We start from the raw sequence: 17,715 nt of genomic DNA, 5'->3' as shown, positions 1-17,715 counted from the left end.
AGAACTTGTTCTCAACTTGCCTACCTGGTTAAATAAAGGTAAAATAAAAAAATAAAAAAATAAAAAATGATTAATGTGTTATTCTCTATAACACTCAAAGTCCTTATGTCTAGGCTACATTTAACAAACCGCCTCACCCTCCAAGTCTTTACTGAATCCCTTTTTATAAGCCATGCAAACACTACAGACCCATTAGGTAGTGTCGAGAGCCCACTGTAGCTAATACAATGTGTTTGTGTGTATGTATGTGTGTGCGCCTGTGTGTGTGCACGGAGGTGCGTGCGAGAGCGCTGAGCAGAAATCAATGGCACCTTCAGTCACTTATTTATGGTAACGCCAAACCCAGAGCCTCACAAATGGATGACAAACTGACTCGGAGGGAGGATGGGCCGGTGGGTCTGTGGAGGGGGGTAGAGGCAGAGAAAATGGGTCTAATGAGGGGAGAAGGATGGAAGAGAAGTGGCAGTGGAACCACACGGTAAGAAACTATTAAGGTTACACTCAGGTGCCCTACCAAGCTTTGAAGATGTTCTTAGACCTTTACAATTGTGGCAATTGGCTTCTATGGATAGGGCTCAATTGAAATGTTTCTTACAGAAGAATTATGAAAAGCACATGCATAACCATGGTAGCAGCTGAAAGGGAACAGTTTGGAGATAATGGGGAAATGATCAGACTGAAGTTGAGAACACAACAGTTCACCTGACACAAGACTGAATCAAAACATGACTCTGTTGATTTTATTTGTATTTTCCATTGACTGTACTTTTCACCTCATTTGATGATAACGAAATCAGAAAATACTCTGGATACATTCAGTAACATGATAAGAAAATGTGGGGTATGTGCAACAAAAGATCAAAAGAATGACAAGGGTTTGAGGGAGAGGACCTACTGGTGTCTGCAAGCGGACACACACCTCTCTAAAGTCTGCCCAGTACCTAAGCAATTTCCAGTCACTTTTATGACTCAAAGAAGAGTCTTCAACTATAAGGTACTTTTTTGAGCTCTCCTAGCTGTGCCGTTGAGGAACTAGAGCAACCCCCCCCCCCCCCCCCCCATCACACAATTACTGCAATTCAAAAACGGTCCTTTAGAAACCTCTATCTGGGTCAGGTAGGCATGCTTGTTAGGTTTTCACAAGGCAATTCAGAGAAATGAATCTTAATTTGGGTGCGCATAGTCATGAGTGCATTCAGGTGCGTGTGCTGCAGTGAATTTTCTTCACAATAAATAAACATTCTGTTCAGAACGTATGACGCCATGTCATCTTGTAACTGTACATCAGACATAGTGATCATAAACCATATGATTCGGAAATGTGAATTGCACGTTTGGACTCACGGGTGTTGTGCACGCTTGTATGACATCTAAGCGGTATCTATAATAATCTTCAACATCTCATCTTTCAAAAATACATTGAGTGATCTTAATTGACAGAATTTCCATCACTCGACTTCCTGTCGCGCGCGGTGCTCAAGCTCAGAACGGCTGTCAGTCATAACCTGTACAGCGCAGAGCCAGAGCTCTGACATCATATATAGCATGTTACTGTACAGCCACTACATTCCAATGTAGGTTCTTATTCGTGCCCAAATCAGCCATTTGTAACCCATATATTGTAAGGGTATGACTGTAAAGGGCTATATTGCTAGTGTTTTTTACAGTAGCAATGCTCTGCCTGATTGAAATGCGCAGAGCACCGCTAGCCCGGGTTTGGACATAGTTCAACCCTATATCAAAGTTTGTTCCACTTCCACACCTCAGAAACCAGAGGCAGATTTATCCTCATGAAAGATTTGATCCACACAACAGATTAATAATTCTTCACATTACGGTATCTTTTCTTGTACAGTAGTCTGTGTCATTTTCTTAAAGTATGCTTCTCTGTGATAATTAAAGTGGATCTCTCTTTCTCTCTCTCAGATCCCTTTGTCCATGCTCCTCATTTCACTGGGTGTAAATCCAGGGAGCTTGTGACGTTTAGCTGTTGGTGGAGCGCCGGAAGCTTCCAGAATCTCACGGAACCCGGAGCACTGCAAATGTTCTACTGGAAGAAGTGAGTGAGTGAGTGAATGAGTGGAAAGTAGTGAAAAACGTGTAAAGAGTGTGTGTGCTTTATATACCCCGGAAGTATTGTAAAAAATTATTTAAGTTTTATATTATCTTTTTATCAATGACTCATGTGGACTCGAGAGTCCAAAGACCTCTAAAATGTGTTAGTCCTATCTCTCTCTCTCTCTTGCTCCCTCAGAACTGATTTGATGAAAGAATGGAGGGAGTGCCCTGACTACTCCTCCTCTGTGAAGAATGAATGTTTCTTCAATAAGAACAACACAGTTATCTGGACGACCTACTGTGTGCGGCTCAGCTCCAAAAGCCAGAACATCACCTACGATGAATTGTGTTTCGAATTGCAGGACATCGGTGAGGGCACAAAAGACATGCTAATATGGACTATTATAGTTAACGACACTTAGTTGATAGCCCTGCTTTATGCCAAGTTGCAGAACTTAAGGAACTGAATGGGTCTGATAAACACATTACAAATATAGAGGACTGCTGGACCGGCTCACCTACTTGGGTCAGCAAAGAAATCCCCATTCATTTTCTGGAGGTCACTGATTGTCTTTTAAAAAACACAAATTTGACTGTCTGAAATAAACATTTGTCATAAAGTCTTGAGGACTCACTCTTGACGTCAGCAGTGGCAGTTAACTTTGACATGTTTTTGGTTAAATCTACCTGATTGGTTGATGGGCCTCCCAAAACGAATTTAGTTTAGAGTTTAGAAACATTTATTTAAGTGTCGCTCCCCAATGATACAATATGCGACAGTAGGTCGTTTTAAATACATTGTGGACCATTCAAATGGATTTTTGAGACACTAAAAACAATCATAGTCAAACATGGTACAGGTGTCATCTATAATGCATAACATAACCTATATACATGTATGCATGAACCAAAAACTAAGTGCAGTAAATAAAATGACAATTAGGCACATATAAAGGAACGTCTCCATTGGAGAATATTTATATATTATTTATATATTATATATTATTGTTACCTGATAAAATTACACATGTATTATTTTCAGCAAGACCGTTAAAATTACAATTTTGTCTCGACAGCTGATGAATTAACAATCATCCCTCATGTCGTTGTATAATAACCCACAGTAAAAGCAAGGCACAAGCTTCTGTTTCAGTGGAACAAACCGTTTTTACCAAAAGTACATACCCGTTTATCTAAGAGAGTGTTTGTGTATCGACCAGTCTCAGTAGTGAGAGGGGCCACTCCACGTCAAAGTTTTGCTTGGATAAAACTGTACGTACATCGGGTTCTGTCCCAAACGTTCGTTTAAAAAGGCAGTACGTGCACAGTTTGTTAATTTCAGGCTTGTTTATTAGTTGGTAACACTTTAGTTCATCAAATCAAAGTTTATTGGTTGCGTAAACAGATTTGCAGATGTTATTGCAGGTGCAGCGAAATGCTTGTGTTTCTCGCTCCAACAGTGCAGTCATATCTAGCAATAAAAGCAATAGCCAAAGAGCTTGTGTAACAGATGTCCTGCGAAGACAAGAAGACTGGTCTCGGCACCAGTGTAACAGATCTTGCGTTGTGTTTTTAAAGAATGGCCTGTCCAGCCAGCGGCCCCAGTTGATTGGTGTTTATTCTGACTGACTGACGAGAGACACAAGGAAGTGCAGATGTGCAGGACAACAGTGCGTTGATGGCTGTACAGTAGATTCGTGATTCGTCTGTTAGCATGGAAATAACTGAATTAGTAGGGCCTAATGCAGTTCAAGTGTTGTCACTGCAGTCCCTGGTTCGAATCCAGGCTGCATCGGATCCGGCCGTGATTGGGAGTCCCATAGGGCGGCGCACAATTGGCCCAGCTTCATCTGGGTTTGGCCGGGGTAGGTCGTCATTGTAAATAATAATTTGTTCTTAACGGACTTGCCTAGTTAAATAAAGGTTTGAATTTAAAATCAAATAAATGATGCGACCATTACAATTAAAGCATGCTAGCTAACTTACTCTTACAGCCATATACTGTATATATACGGTACATTCGAAAAGTATTCAGACCCCCTTGACTTTTTCCACATTTTGTTACATTACAGCCTTATTCTAAAATGGATCAAATATTTTTTTAACCTAATTAATCTAGACACACTACCCCATAATGACGACGTGAAAACGTTTTTTAGAAATGTTAGCAAATGTATTACAAATAAAAACAGAAATACCTTATTTACATAACTATTCAGACCCTTTGCTATGAAACTAGGTGCTTCCTGTTTTCATTGATCATCCTAGAGATGTTTCTGCAACTTGATTGGAGTCCACCTGTGGTAAATGCAAATGATTGGACATGATTTGGAAAGGCACACCTGTCTATTTAAGGTTCCACAGTTGACAGTGCCAGAGCAAAAACCAAGCCATGAGATCGAAGGAATTGTCCTTAGAGTTCCGAGACTGGATTGGGTTGAGGCTCAAATCTGGGGAAGGGTACCAAAAAATATATGCAGCATTTAAGGTCCCCCAGAACACAGTGCCCTCCATCATTCTTAAATGGAAGTTTGGAACCACCAAGACTCTTCCTAGAGCTGGCCACCCAGCCAAACTGAGCAATCGTGGGAGAAGAGCTTTGGTCAGGGAGGTGACCAAGAACCCGATGGTCACTCTGACAGCGCTCCAGAGTTCCTTCCAGAAGGACAACCATCTCTGCAGCTCTCCACCAATCAGGCCTTTAGGGTAGAGTGGCAAGACGGAAGCCACTCTTCAGTAAAGACAGAGAATCATGTTTCTCAGTATTCTGTGTCTTTACTGAAGAGTGGCTTCCGTCTTGCCACTCTACCCTAAAGGCCTGATTGGTGGAGAGCTGCAGAGATGGTTGTCCTTCTGGAAGGAACTCTGGAGCGCTGTCAGAGTGACCATCGGGTTCTTGGTCACCTCCCTGACCAAAGCTCTTCTCCCACGATAAAGGACTCTGACCATGAGAAACATGATTCTCTGGTCTGATAAAACCAAGATTGAACTCTTTGGCCTGAATGCCAAGTGTCACGTCTGGAGGAAACCTGGCACCATCCCTACAGGGAAGCATGGTGGTGGCAGCATCATGATGTGGGGATGTTTTATAGCGGCATGGCCTGGGAGACTAGTCAGGATCGAGGGAAAGATGAAAGGAGCAAAGTACAGAGAGCTCCTTGATGAAACCTGGTCCAGAGCGCTCACACCTCAGACTGGGGCGAAGGTTCACTTTCCAGTAGGGCAACGACCCTAAGAACACAGCCAAGACAACTCAGGAGGGGCTTCAGGACAAGTCTCTAAATGTCCTTGAGTGGCCCAGCCAGAGTCCATACTTGAGCCCGATCAAGCATCTCTGGAGTAAAAATAGCTGTGCAGCAACGCTCCCCATCCAACCTGACAGAACTTGAGAAGATCCGCAGAGAAGAATGGGAGAAATTCCCCAAATACAGGTGTGCCAAGCTTGTAGTGTCATACCCGATAAGACTCAAGGCTGTAATCGCTGCCAAAGGTGCTTCAACAAAGTAAATAGCAAAGTGTCTTGTAAGTAAGCATTTCACTGTAAAGTCTACACCTGTTGTATTCAGCACGTGACAAATAAAATTAGATTTTATTTTATTTTATTTAACCAGGTAGGCCAGTTGAGAACAAGTTCTCATTTACAACTGTGACCTGGCCAAGATAAAGCAAAGCAGTGCGACACAAACAACACAGTTACACATGGGATAAACAATAGTACAGTCAATAACACAATAGAAAAGTCTATATACAGTGTGTGCAAATGTAGTAAGATTTCTGGGGGGTAAGGCAATAAATAGGCCATAGTGGCAAAATAATTGCAATTTAGCAATTAAACACTGGAGTGATAGCTGTGCAGAAGATGAATGTGCAAGTAGAGATACTTGGGTGCAAAGGAGCAAAAAATAAATATCAATATGGGGATGATGTAGTTGGGTGGGCTATTTACAGATGGTTGTGTACAGGTGCAATGATCGGTAAGCTGCTCTGACAGCTGAGGCTTAAAGTTAGTGAGGGAGATATTTTTTATTTCACCTTTATTTAACCAGGTAGGCTAGTTGAGAACAAGTTCTCATTTGTAACTGCGACCTGGCCAAGATGAAGCACAGCAGTTCGGCACATACAACAACACGGAGTTACACATGGAATAAACAAACATACAGTCAATAATACAGTAGAAAAAAGAAAAATCTATATACAGTGAGTGCAAATGAGATAAGATAAGGGAGGTAAGGCAATAAATAGGCCATGGTGGCGAAGTAATTACAATATAGCAATTAGACACTGGAATGGTAGATGTGCAGAAGATGAATGTGCAAGTAGAGATACTGGAGTGCAAAGGAGCAAGATAAATAAATAAATACAGTATGGGGATGAGGTAGTTGGATGGGCTGTTTACAGATGGGCTATGTACAGGTGCAGTGATCTGTGAGCTGCTCTGACAGCAGGTGCTTAAAGCAAATGAGGGAGATTTTTGCAGTTCCTTCTAGTCATTGGCAGCAATAGAACTGGAAGGAGAGGCGGCCAAAGGAGGAATTGGCTTTGGGGATGACCAGTGAGATATACCTGCTGGAGCACGTGCTACGGGTGTGTGCTGCTATGGTGACCAGTGAGCTGAGATAAGGCTGGGCTTTACCTAGCAGAAACGTATAGATGACCTGGAGTCAGTGGGTTTGGCGAAGAGTATGAAGCGATGGCCAGCCAACAAGAGTGTACAGGTCGCAATGGTGGGTAATATATGGGGCTTTGGTGACAAAACGGATGGCACTGTGATAGACTGCATCCAATTTGTTGAGTAGAGTGTTGGAGGCTATTTTATAGATGACATCGTCGAAGTCGAGGATCGGTAGGATGGACAGTTTTACGAGGGTATGTTTGGCAGCCTGAGTGAAGGATGCTTTGTTGCAAAATAGGAAGCCGATTCTAGATTTAATTTTGGATTGGAGATGCTTAATGTGACTCTCGAAGTAGAGTTTACAGTCTAGACAGACACCTAGGTATTTGTAGTTGTCCACATTAGAGGTCGACCGATTATGATTTTTCAACGCCGATACCAATACAGATTATTGGAGGACCAAAAACCTGATACCGATTAATCGTCCGATTAAAAAAATATTTAAAAAAGACATGTATTTGTCATAAATACAATTACAACTACTAAATTAACACTTATTTTAACTTAATATAATACATCAATAAAATCAATTTAGCCTCAAGTAGATAACGAAACATGTTCAATTTGGTTTAAATAATGCAAAAACAAAGTGTTGGAGAAGAATGTAAAAGTGCAATATGTGCCATGTAAGAAGGCTAACGTTCCAGTTCCTTGCTCAGAACATGAGAACATATGAAAGTTGGTGGTTCCTTTTAACATGAGTCTTCAATATTCCCAGGTAAGAAGTTTTAAGTTGTAGTTATTATAGGACTATTTCCTTCTATACCATTTGTATTTCATTAACCTTTGACTATTGTATGTTCTTATAGGCACTTTAGTATTGCCAGTGTAACAGTATAGCTTCCGTCCCTCTCCTCGCTCCTCCCTGGGCTCGAACCAGCAACACAACGACAACAGCCACCTCAGAGCGAGTGAAGTTTGAAACGCTATTAGCGCGCGCTAACTGGCCAGCCATTTCACTTCGGTCACACCAGCCTCATCTTGGGAGTTGATAGGTTTGAAGTCATAAACACCGCTCAGTCAGATACTTAGATACTTGTATGCTTGTATGCTCAGTCAGATTATTTGCAATACAGGACACGCTAGATAATATCTAGTAATATCATCAACCATGTGTAGTTAACTAGTGATTATGATTGATTGTTTTTTATAAGATATGTTTAATGCTAGCTAGCAACTTACCTTGGCTTACTGCATTTGCATAACAGGCAGTCTCCTTGTGGAGTGCAACGAGAGAGAGGCAGGTTGTTATTGCGTTGGACTAGTTAACTGTAAGGTTGCAAGATTAGATCCCCCGAGCTGACAAGGTGAAAATCTGTCTTTCTGTCCCTGAACGAGGCAGTTAACCCACCGTTCCTAGGCCGTCATTGAAAATAAGATTGTGTTCTTAACTGCCTTGCCTAGTTAAATAAAGATTCAATAAAGGTGTAAAAAAAAAAATGTTAAACTTGAAATCGGCACTAATTAATCGGCCATGCGGTCGACCTCTAGTCCACATATTCTAAGTCAGAACCGTCCAGAGTAGTGATGCTGGACAGGCGGGCAGGTGCGGGCAGTGATCGGTTGAAAAGCATGCATTTAGTTTTACTTGCATTTAAGAGCAGTTGGAGGCCACGGAAGGAGAGTTGTATGGCATTGAAGCTCGTCTGGAGGTTAGTTAACACAGAGTCCAAAGAAGGGCCAGAAGTATACAGAATGGTGTTGTCTGCGTAGAGGTGGATCAGAGAATCACCAGCAGCGAGAGCGACATCATTGATGTATACAGAGAAGAGTGTCGGCCCGAGAATTGAACCCTGTGGCACCCCCATAGAGACTGCCCTCTGCAGGATAACAGGCCCTCTGATTTGACACACTGAACTCTAACAGTGGTTGGTGAACCAGGTGAGGCAATCATTTGAGAAACCAAGGCTGTTGAATCTGCCAATAAGAATGCAGTGATTGACAGAGTCGAAAGCCTTGGCCAGGTCGATGAAGACGGCTGCACAGTACTGTCTTTTATCGATGGCGGTTATGATATCGTTTAGGCCCTTGAGCGTGGCTGAGGTGCGTCCATGACCAGCTCAGAAACCAGATTGCATAGCGGAGAGGGTACAGTGGGTTTTGAAATGGTCGGTGATCTGTTTGTTAACTTGGCATTCAAAGACTTTAGAAAGGCAGGGTAGGATAGATATAGCTCTGTAGCAATTTGGGTCTGGAGTGTCTCCCCCTTTGAAGAGGGGGATGACCGCGGCAGCTTTCCAATCTTTAGGGATCTCAGACGATACGAAAGAGAGGTTGAACAGGCTAGTAATAGGGGTTGCAACAATTTCGGCGGATCATTTTAGAAAGAGAGGGTCCAGATTGTCTAGCCCAGCTGATTTGTAGGGGTCCAGATTTTGCAGCTCTTTCAGAACATCAGCTATCTGGATTCGAGTGAAGGAGAAATGGAGAGGCTTGGGCAAGTTGCTGTGGGGGGTGCAGAGCTGTTGACCGGCATAGGGGTATTCAGGTGGAAAACATGGCCAGCAGTAGAAAAATGCTTATTGAAATTAAGGGGGGGGGGACTATTTAATTCATTTTATAATAAGGCTGTAACGTAACAAAATGTGGATAACGTCAAGGGCTCTAAATACTTTTCCAATGTACTATAAATGAGCTTCTGCCACTCCAACTACATCCAGCCCAAGGTGCTGTAAACAATGAGAACGGGCCTTGTGACAAGTCAATATTCCAGCGCTGAACATTCTAGAACCCACATGTGACCTAACATCGGGGAACGGCGTGTAGACTTCACAACCCGCCCTCCCCTGACAGCGAGCTTCTCTGTGCCCATTTCCTTTATGATGTCTTGGAAACTCGACTCAATAGCTCGCTGCTGGTGGCATGATTAATGTACACCCTCTTGTACATCTTTGTTTTTAGGAGTGTAGCATTTTTGTCCGTTACAGCTTTCTTGTGTTAATTTTTTTGTTGTGTTGGTCGATTTTATTTGAATGGTTTAACACTTTACTTGACCCCCAGCGTCATAACACGTAACGGCACGGTCAAAACCATGTCATAATATGTCATAACACCTAACGACACGGTCAAAACCATGTCATAATATGTCACAACAGGAAACATAGCTTGTCATAATCTGTTGTTATATGATCATAACACTGTCGTAACATATATTTAGACCTGGTGTGACATATATTGTTTTATTTTATGGCTGGTTATGGCACCTACACGAGTGCCAAAACCCACTACCTACCACACATGGCAAAACATTCCATCACACCATAGCCTAGGTGTCAACAGTATGTTTATGTTATATAAAAAAAATGTTTTAATTGACTGTGTCAAATGATCATTGTAATTGTGCACACATTGATGTATAACATGCACCTACCACAATGCTCTATTGCTGATGACTGGGATGAATGCAGGAGCAGATTTCAGGAGCGGGACAAGACCGTCTCTTTTTGACTCATGACTGATATAAGGGCATTTATACAATGGGTGGGTCTAATCCTGAATGCTGATTTAGTTAAAAGCGCATTCCAGCCGGTGTTGATCATAATGCTTCTTGACAGTGTCATAAAGTGTGTTTTGTTAGTCCAAGTAAAGTGACACAGGATGGTCATAATGCTTCCTGACAATGTCATAAAGTGTATTTTCTACAAGTTATTTAAAATATGATGGGAAAAACATGACTGTAAAGTATGCATTACAACAAAAACAAAGGATAGAGACAAACTCTCAAGTTAAAGTAAAGTTCTTGGCAGGGAAAAACTGGAACTGTGCATTCGGCAGCTAGCATTCCCCTGGCATCCGCCGCCAAACACAGTATCGTCCGTCGGAATGCCAGATGGTGAAGCGTGATTCATCACTCCAGAGAACGCGTTTCCACTGCTCCATAGTTCAATGACGGTGAGCTTTACATCACTCCAGCCGATGCTTGGCATTGTGCATGGTGATCTGAGGCTTGTGTGCGGCTGCTCGGCCATGGAAACCCTTTTCATTAAGCTCCCGACAAACAGTTATTTTGCTGACGTTGCTTCGAGGCAGTTTTGAACTCGTTAGTGAGTGTTGCAACCCGAGGACAGACAATTTTTACACGCTATACCCTTCAGCACTCGGCCGTCCTGTTCTGTGAGCTTGTGTGGCCTACCACTTCACAGCTGAGCCGTTGTTGCTCCTAGACATTTCCACTTCACAATAACAGCACTTACAGTTCACCGGGACAGCTCTAGCAGGGCAGAAATTTGACTAAGTGGCTTGTTGGAAAGGTGGCATCCTATGACGGTACTACGTTGAAAGTCACTGAGATTTCCAGTACGGGCCATTCTACTGCCAATGTTTGTCTTTGGTGATTTCATGGCTGTGTGCTCGATTTTATACACCTGTCACCAATGGGTGTGGCTAAAATAGCCCGAATCCACTAATTTGAAGGGGTGTCCACATACTTTTGTATCTCTAGCATAAACGGACAGATTTTTATGGGAGTTGTTTTATTATGCTAATTAAGATTATTTGTGCATATTGTTGTTTTAAGACATTTATAATAGCTTCCTTGTGTTTAGGACAGATTCATTTGGCAATAATAACTCCTGGTCTGTCGTTGTGTGATTGTTTTCTTTCTGAAGTCACACACATTATGACCTTCATTTTCGGCTCATGTTTTAATAATACAGTTCGGTGTTCAGGCTGAGTTTGTTTTCTTTGTATGTGTCAGCGGACGCACAGGGAGTATATTCTAGAACTTTCAGTCGGGTACCTAGATCACTAACCTCGGAGTCTGATAGAAACACTGAGGGAAGAGGGTTGTTATTTCAAGTCCGCTGAGCAAATCCTCAAAAGTGTTTTTTTAAGCTCCTCTCGAATAAGCTCAATTTTCTCTCTGATGTCAGCGGCCACTTTTGTCAGTGATGGTATCCTCTGAACTTTGAATGCTTGTGGAGAGTCTACATTCATCATTCTCAATTTCTTGTCATCGCACAGCTTGTTTGCATTCGAAAAGAGGGACTTTGCTAACCCATTAATAGTAGTTAACAGTGTCTATTGATGATAGTGCCTTCTGGCCCGGGGGAGTTTTAAGATCCCAGATGCTTGTTCGGAATGTTAAAATACATCGCTTGCGGTACGTGTCTTTCGTATCAGTGATAAATAATCATTTTTAAAAAAGGTTAAATTACTACACACCTTATCTCCATATTACACTGCTTGTTTACAGAAGACATAGGCTAATTAGCTATCATGCGTGCTCTGAAACACCTGTAAGTGTAACTGGGGTGGAAGTGTAGTTTGTCAACTTGAGGCAGACACAGACACAAAGTGACTTTTTTTATTTGAAAGATTATTTCTCGCTGATATGAAAGGTAAGGGGCATATCAGCATATGTTTTAGAAAACTGTTTCGTAAGCGATGATTACTGACTCGGAATTGTAGTTCACATGCAGCCAGCCGTGGGCGACGCTCAGCGCTGAAAACCCTACGGATAATAAGGGCTTTTGAGAGCTAGGACTTCGCTTGCGGTTTGCTGGCTTAGTAGCTTACTTGTTTAAAAACAATGAAAACTGACTGCATGCAAAGAAGCTTAGACTTTATGTAAAAGTGTTAGAGATTTTGGCTAATTATGTCATTTAAATGTGAAAAAATTGTCATGGGGCGAGGGGTTAATTACTGATGATGGGAGTACGCTAATTGGTTGAAATCAAAACCTGCAAACACACTGGGTTCCCAGGACAAGGGGCAGGTTTCTAGGAAGGCCTATCTGGCCAATCATCACTTTCAGCCAGAAACAGCAGAAAAACACCAATGTCCTGTTACATGTTGGTAAATATCAGACCATACCAACACACTGTTAGACGGTCCCACAGTTTGGAAAAGTATTCAGGCCCCTTGGGTCTGAATACTTTTGTAAATAAGGTATTTTCGTTTTTTTTAAATCAATTTTAGAACAAGGCTGTAACTTAACAACGTGGAAAAGGCAAGGGGTCTGAATACTTTCCGAATGCACTGTAATTTGGATCTCTGTGTGTCTGTGCTATCCTTAACAATGGGAATATGTATCCATATTAGAGACACAGTAGGAAAAATAATTAAATGTTACAAATGCACGGCAACATCTGCCTCCATCCCTTCCCCCTCCAAGGGCAGAAGACGACTATCAGCATGTGAGACCGACAATAGCCGAGGGATGTAGGACATTTTTACCAGACACCAGTTGTTCCAAGAAGAATAAAAGCAGGGATGGACAGAAGGAGAAGGGGGGATAATGATCAGTCAGAACAGAAATTATGAAAATGTTTGACCACAGCAGGTGTTGTTATTAAGGGAGGTTTCACGCCAAGTGACTAGTGGACACTGGTACACTGGCAGGGACACAAGTTTCAGACATGCTCTTCTGATGTAAGGTGGACGGTGTGATAGACATGGTCTATAGCAGGGTTCCCCAACTGTCGGCCTGCGGGCCAAATTCGGCCCACGGGTGATTTTATTTGGCCCCCCAAGTAAATAATTAAATTAATTTAGAAGTTTCGTTGTTGGATATAAAAGACTGTAACGTCACCAGGAAATCTGCTCAGCGATTGATTCAGGAAATCTGTTCCCAAGTATTCCCATGCATAAATATAGACACATACAGTCCCTTCAGAAAGTATTCATACCCCTTGACTTATTCCACATTTTGTTGTATTACAGCCTGAATTAAAAATGGATTAACTTTTTGTTTTTCCTCCCCCATCTACACACACTACCTCATAATGGCAAAGTGAAAACATGTTTTTAGAAAATGTTGCTAATTTATTGAAAATGAAATAGAGAAATATTTCATTTACATAAGTATACACACACCTGAGTCAATACTTTGTAGAAGCACCTTTGGCAGCGATTACAGCTGTCTTTCTGGGTAAGTTTCTAAGAGCTTTCCACACCTGGATTGTGCAACATTAATATTATTATTTTCAAAATTCTTCAAGCTCTGTCAAATTGGGTGTTGATCATTGCTAGACAACCATTTTCAGATCTTGCCATAGATTTTCAAGTTGATTTAGGTAAAAATGGTAACTCAGCCACTCAGGAACATTCACTTCAATCTTCTTGCTAAGCAACTCCAGTGTAGATTTGGCCTGTTTTAGGTTATTGTCCAGCTTAAAGGTGAATTCATCTCCCAGTGTCTGGTGGAAAGCAGACTGAACCAGGTTTTCCTCGAGGATTTTGCCTGTGCTTAGCTCCATTCTATTTATTTTTTTATCCTGAAAACCTCCTCAGTCCTTAATGATTACAAGAATACCCATAACATGATGCAGCCACCACTATGCTTGAAAATGCAGAGAGTGGTATTCAGTAATGTGTTCTATTGGATTTGCACCAAACATAAAACTTTGTATTCAGGAAAATAGAAGTGAATTGTTTGAATTTATTACTTTAGTGCCTTGTTGCAAACAGGATGCATGTTTTGGAATATTTTTTATTCTATACAGGCTTCCATCATTTCACTCTTATCAATTAGGTTAGTATTGTGGAGTAACTACAATGTTGTTGATCCATCCTCAGTTTTCTCCTATCACAACCATTGGCCTCATGTTGAAATCCCTGAGTGGTTTCCTCCCTCTCCAGCAACCGAGTTAGGAAGGACGCCTGTATCTTTGTAATGACTGGGTGTATTGATACACCATCCAAAGTGAAATTAATAACTTCACCATGCTCAAAGGGATATTCAAGGACTGCTTTTTTAAATTGATACACATTTACCTTCTTTGCGAGACATTGGAAAACCTTCTTGGTTGTTGTGGTTGGATCTATGTGTTAAATTATAATTGTGTGTGTGGGGTACAGAGATGAGAGAGTCATTCAAAAATCATGTTAAACACTATTATTGCACACAGAGTGAGCCGAGAGGGGGGCGACCTCGGGGCTTTAAAAAAAAGTATATTTAATAATGCATTGCAGGCATCATCACCGCTTCTGCATGCTGGCATAGAGAGGTAGAGCAGAGGCACTTGCACACATGGGGATCGTTTTTTAAGCCTAGGGTCCACAATTTTTTTTGCCTTTTTATAAATGCATTTCATGCAATTCTACATCTTTTTAGATGTATGGAGACTTTAGAAGAATCTTTTTTATTACTCACAAAAGATCGAAATGATAACACTGACAAACTGAGAATCTGAGATCAATAGAAACGACTGTGTCTTGAATCCATCAATAGCCTATGCTTAGGTGTGTGGAGACACACATATCGTATAATATGAGGAGGAAATTATAGTCCTGAGAAAGCTTTCTCACCCAATGATGTGCAGCTCACTCACCAGCGATTGCTGATGCGCTCGTGCCAAAAGCCTATCTCTCTCATTTTACTGTTCGCTCAATAGGCCTATTTTGAAGTTGAGAACATATTTGGTAGTCTACAGACAGATTAGTCTTCTCTTTTCAGCATAATCTATTTTGCGTCCCAACAATTTGTTTTCCCACAATTGTATTTGAAATATTTGCGAAAGGCCTGTTATGGCCACATGCTGTTCACTGACAGATTTGCCACGTGTTCCAGACTGTAGGCATGCCTTGTGATTGGGCTACACACAATCCACAGCTACTGTAGGCTATATATATTTTTTAAAAGCTATTGATCCTCTGTAACTAAATTATAGGCCGACTCCTGGTCTTTCTTTCTGAACAGACAACAGGAGTTCTGTATCTTTGGCAAATGTATTTAAATTTATCAGGGGTGCTGTGGCACCTCCAGCACCCTTCGCGGCTGTGATTCTATAAGGAAATAAATGAAGTGCAACGCTGGAGAAATGAGAGTTGGCTCATGTCTATCAGAGCAGAAAGAAGGAGAAAGTAAATGTCATTCTAGTTCTGTGAGAGATACAGGATCTTCTCTCTCTCTCTCACCACAGCAATGGCCATGTGTTGGTCTATAGTCAACATTGTGTGCAAACCGTAAACCCGGGCCGGCCCAACAATAAATTCTTAGAATATCAGGCACGTTTTCACTTTACATTTTTTACGGGGCAGGAAGGTAAAGAGGAGGCAACTTGAATTAACTCTGATTTTATTTAAATGTTTACATTGCAAACAGTGAAAATAATGTTTCATGCCATGAGAGGTATAGGATCCTAGCAAATGGTTCCCTGGATGAAACAGCCCAATATCGAGAGGTGCCGGATCCTGTTCCGGCAGGATCCGGCACAAATTAAGCGCTGGCGTAGGCCATGCAGTGACAAAAAAAATCAAAATGTTATCCATTTTAAATTCAGGCTGTAACACAACAACAAAAAGCCAAGGGGTGTGAATACTTTCAAAAGGCACGGTATGTTATCGTATGCCAATGTAATAAATGATTATGTTTTGTGAACTACTATATCTGTTTGGGCTTCTTGCCAAAATGATTTGTTATTATCTTGACCATCCTCTCAAGAAAAAAATGACCAATGGCTGAATGCAGTTTGGAACCTGTAGTCTATAGACTGTGAAACTCTGGTCCTGGGAGTCCCAGGGAGTACACACTTTTGCTCCAGCCCAACTCGAAAACACATGATGAAACTAATTGAGGTCTATATTGAAAACCATGATATATTGGTTCACTGGTCAACTTCTTTCTAGTCAGTGGATAATGCATGAGGAGAAAGAAGCCATTTTAGACTAAGATACACCCAAAGTCCTGTCACTAGTAACTAGTCATTCATATAGGGGAGAGTAGGGTAAATGAAGTCATTTATTACCTTCAGCATCTTGTTGTTTAGGGAAATATAGTATTCTTTCTAACAAAGATATCTACATTTATTTCAGGATGTTGTGTATCCCTGGAAATAATCTGAATTCATGTAAACATTACAGTTTTGAAAACATAGCTTGGAGTATGGGTTAGTTGAGCCGTGGGACAGGCTAAGTTAAGCCGCTTACACATTTCTGTATTTAATTCAATATTAATGCTACCTTTTTACAACCATGTCTATTTTTATTTCCCAAAGACAATTCATCACAATCACAATAGTTTTTATGCGTTTTAATCATTTTAAGCACTCCCTTACTGACCTTTGGCCTCTGACAGTGCACCCTGATCCCCCGGTGGCCCTGAACTGGACGCTGTTGAACGTCAGCCGGTCGGGCCTGAACTATGACATCATGGCGAGCTGGGAACCCCCGCCCTCGGCTGACGTATCCGTTGGATGGTTGACACTGGTGTACGAACTCCAGTTCAGGAGGAGGAACAGCTCACACTGGAAAGTGGTGAGTCACACACAGGCACACTCACACACATACCCTGACTGCACTTCCGGGCTATTACCCAGCGGCCTCTGCAGTTTTGAGTGCTAGACCACACTGAAACTCTGTCGACACCATAACAAGAAGAGAGATCCTGTTGTTGACTGCCTCAATCAACGACAGAGCCAAGTTTGTGTTTGTGGCATAGAAGAGTGTTTATGGAATAAAACGTAATTTAATGTATAAGAGGGAGACATAAACCTTTTATTTTAACATTTTGTAGCTTTCGATCGTATTCCTCTCTTACAAAAGTGTTTTCCTCTGTCTCCCTCTCTCTCTCAGTTGGAGCATGAGTTTGGCACTCAGAAGTCAATCTACGGCCTTAGTACAGGAGAGGAGTATGAGGTGCGCGTGCACTGCTCAATGAGGGCCTTCAATAACTTTGGGGAGTTCAGTGATGCCATCTTTGTCCATGTGTCAGAGATTCCCAGTAAAGGTGAGAGGTCAGGGCAGCACGGGTTGGGGTAGAGAGGAGGGACAGTGTTGTTTACACAAAGAACAAACATAGCTGCCATCTTGCGCAAGGAAGACACTTATCCGGGATAGGGTAGGATTACCACATAATGCTAATAGTTAAATCATTGTTATTTATTGATTTGGTGATGATGATGATGATGATCCTGTTCTAGAGTCCACGTTCACTGTGACTCTGGTCCTGATCTTCGGGGCTGTGGGAGTGGCCATTTTCCTCATGCTCATCATCTTCTCTCAGCAGCAGAGGTGAGGACAAACAAACAAACACAAATGCACAC

At 41.7% G+C, this 17,715-nt stretch overlaps 1 protein-coding gene across 2 annotated transcripts in view; it reads left to right on the top strand.

The window, feature by feature from the left end:
• Positions 1–17,715, top strand: part of ghra (growth hormone receptor a) — an 83,836-nt gene that overhangs the window by 54,331 nt on the left and 11,790 nt on the right. For both annotated transcript variants that reach the window (XM_031806390.1, XM_031806394.1), the window contains 5 exons: positions 1,927–2,059; positions 2,255–2,427; positions 16,749–16,927; positions 17,246–17,399; positions 17,593–17,683. In XM_031806390.1, the coding sequence (XP_031662250.1) occupies positions 1,927–2,059; positions 2,255–2,427; positions 16,749–16,927; positions 17,246–17,399; positions 17,593–17,683 (730 nt within the window). The remainder of the gene's footprint in view (positions 1–1,926; positions 2,060–2,254; positions 2,428–16,748; positions 16,928–17,245; positions 17,400–17,592; positions 17,684–17,715) is intronic.

The sequence above is a fragment of the Oncorhynchus kisutch genome, linkage group LG3 (assembly GCF_002021735.2).
Source record: "Oncorhynchus kisutch isolate 150728-3 linkage group LG3, Okis_V2, whole genome shotgun sequence".
In the NCBI taxonomy this organism is placed as follows: domain Eukaryota; kingdom Metazoa; phylum Chordata; class Actinopteri; order Salmoniformes; family Salmonidae; genus Oncorhynchus; species Oncorhynchus kisutch.
The sequence above is the reverse complement of the archived record's forward strand: the minus strand, read 5'-3'. Positions and strand labels throughout refer to the sequence as shown.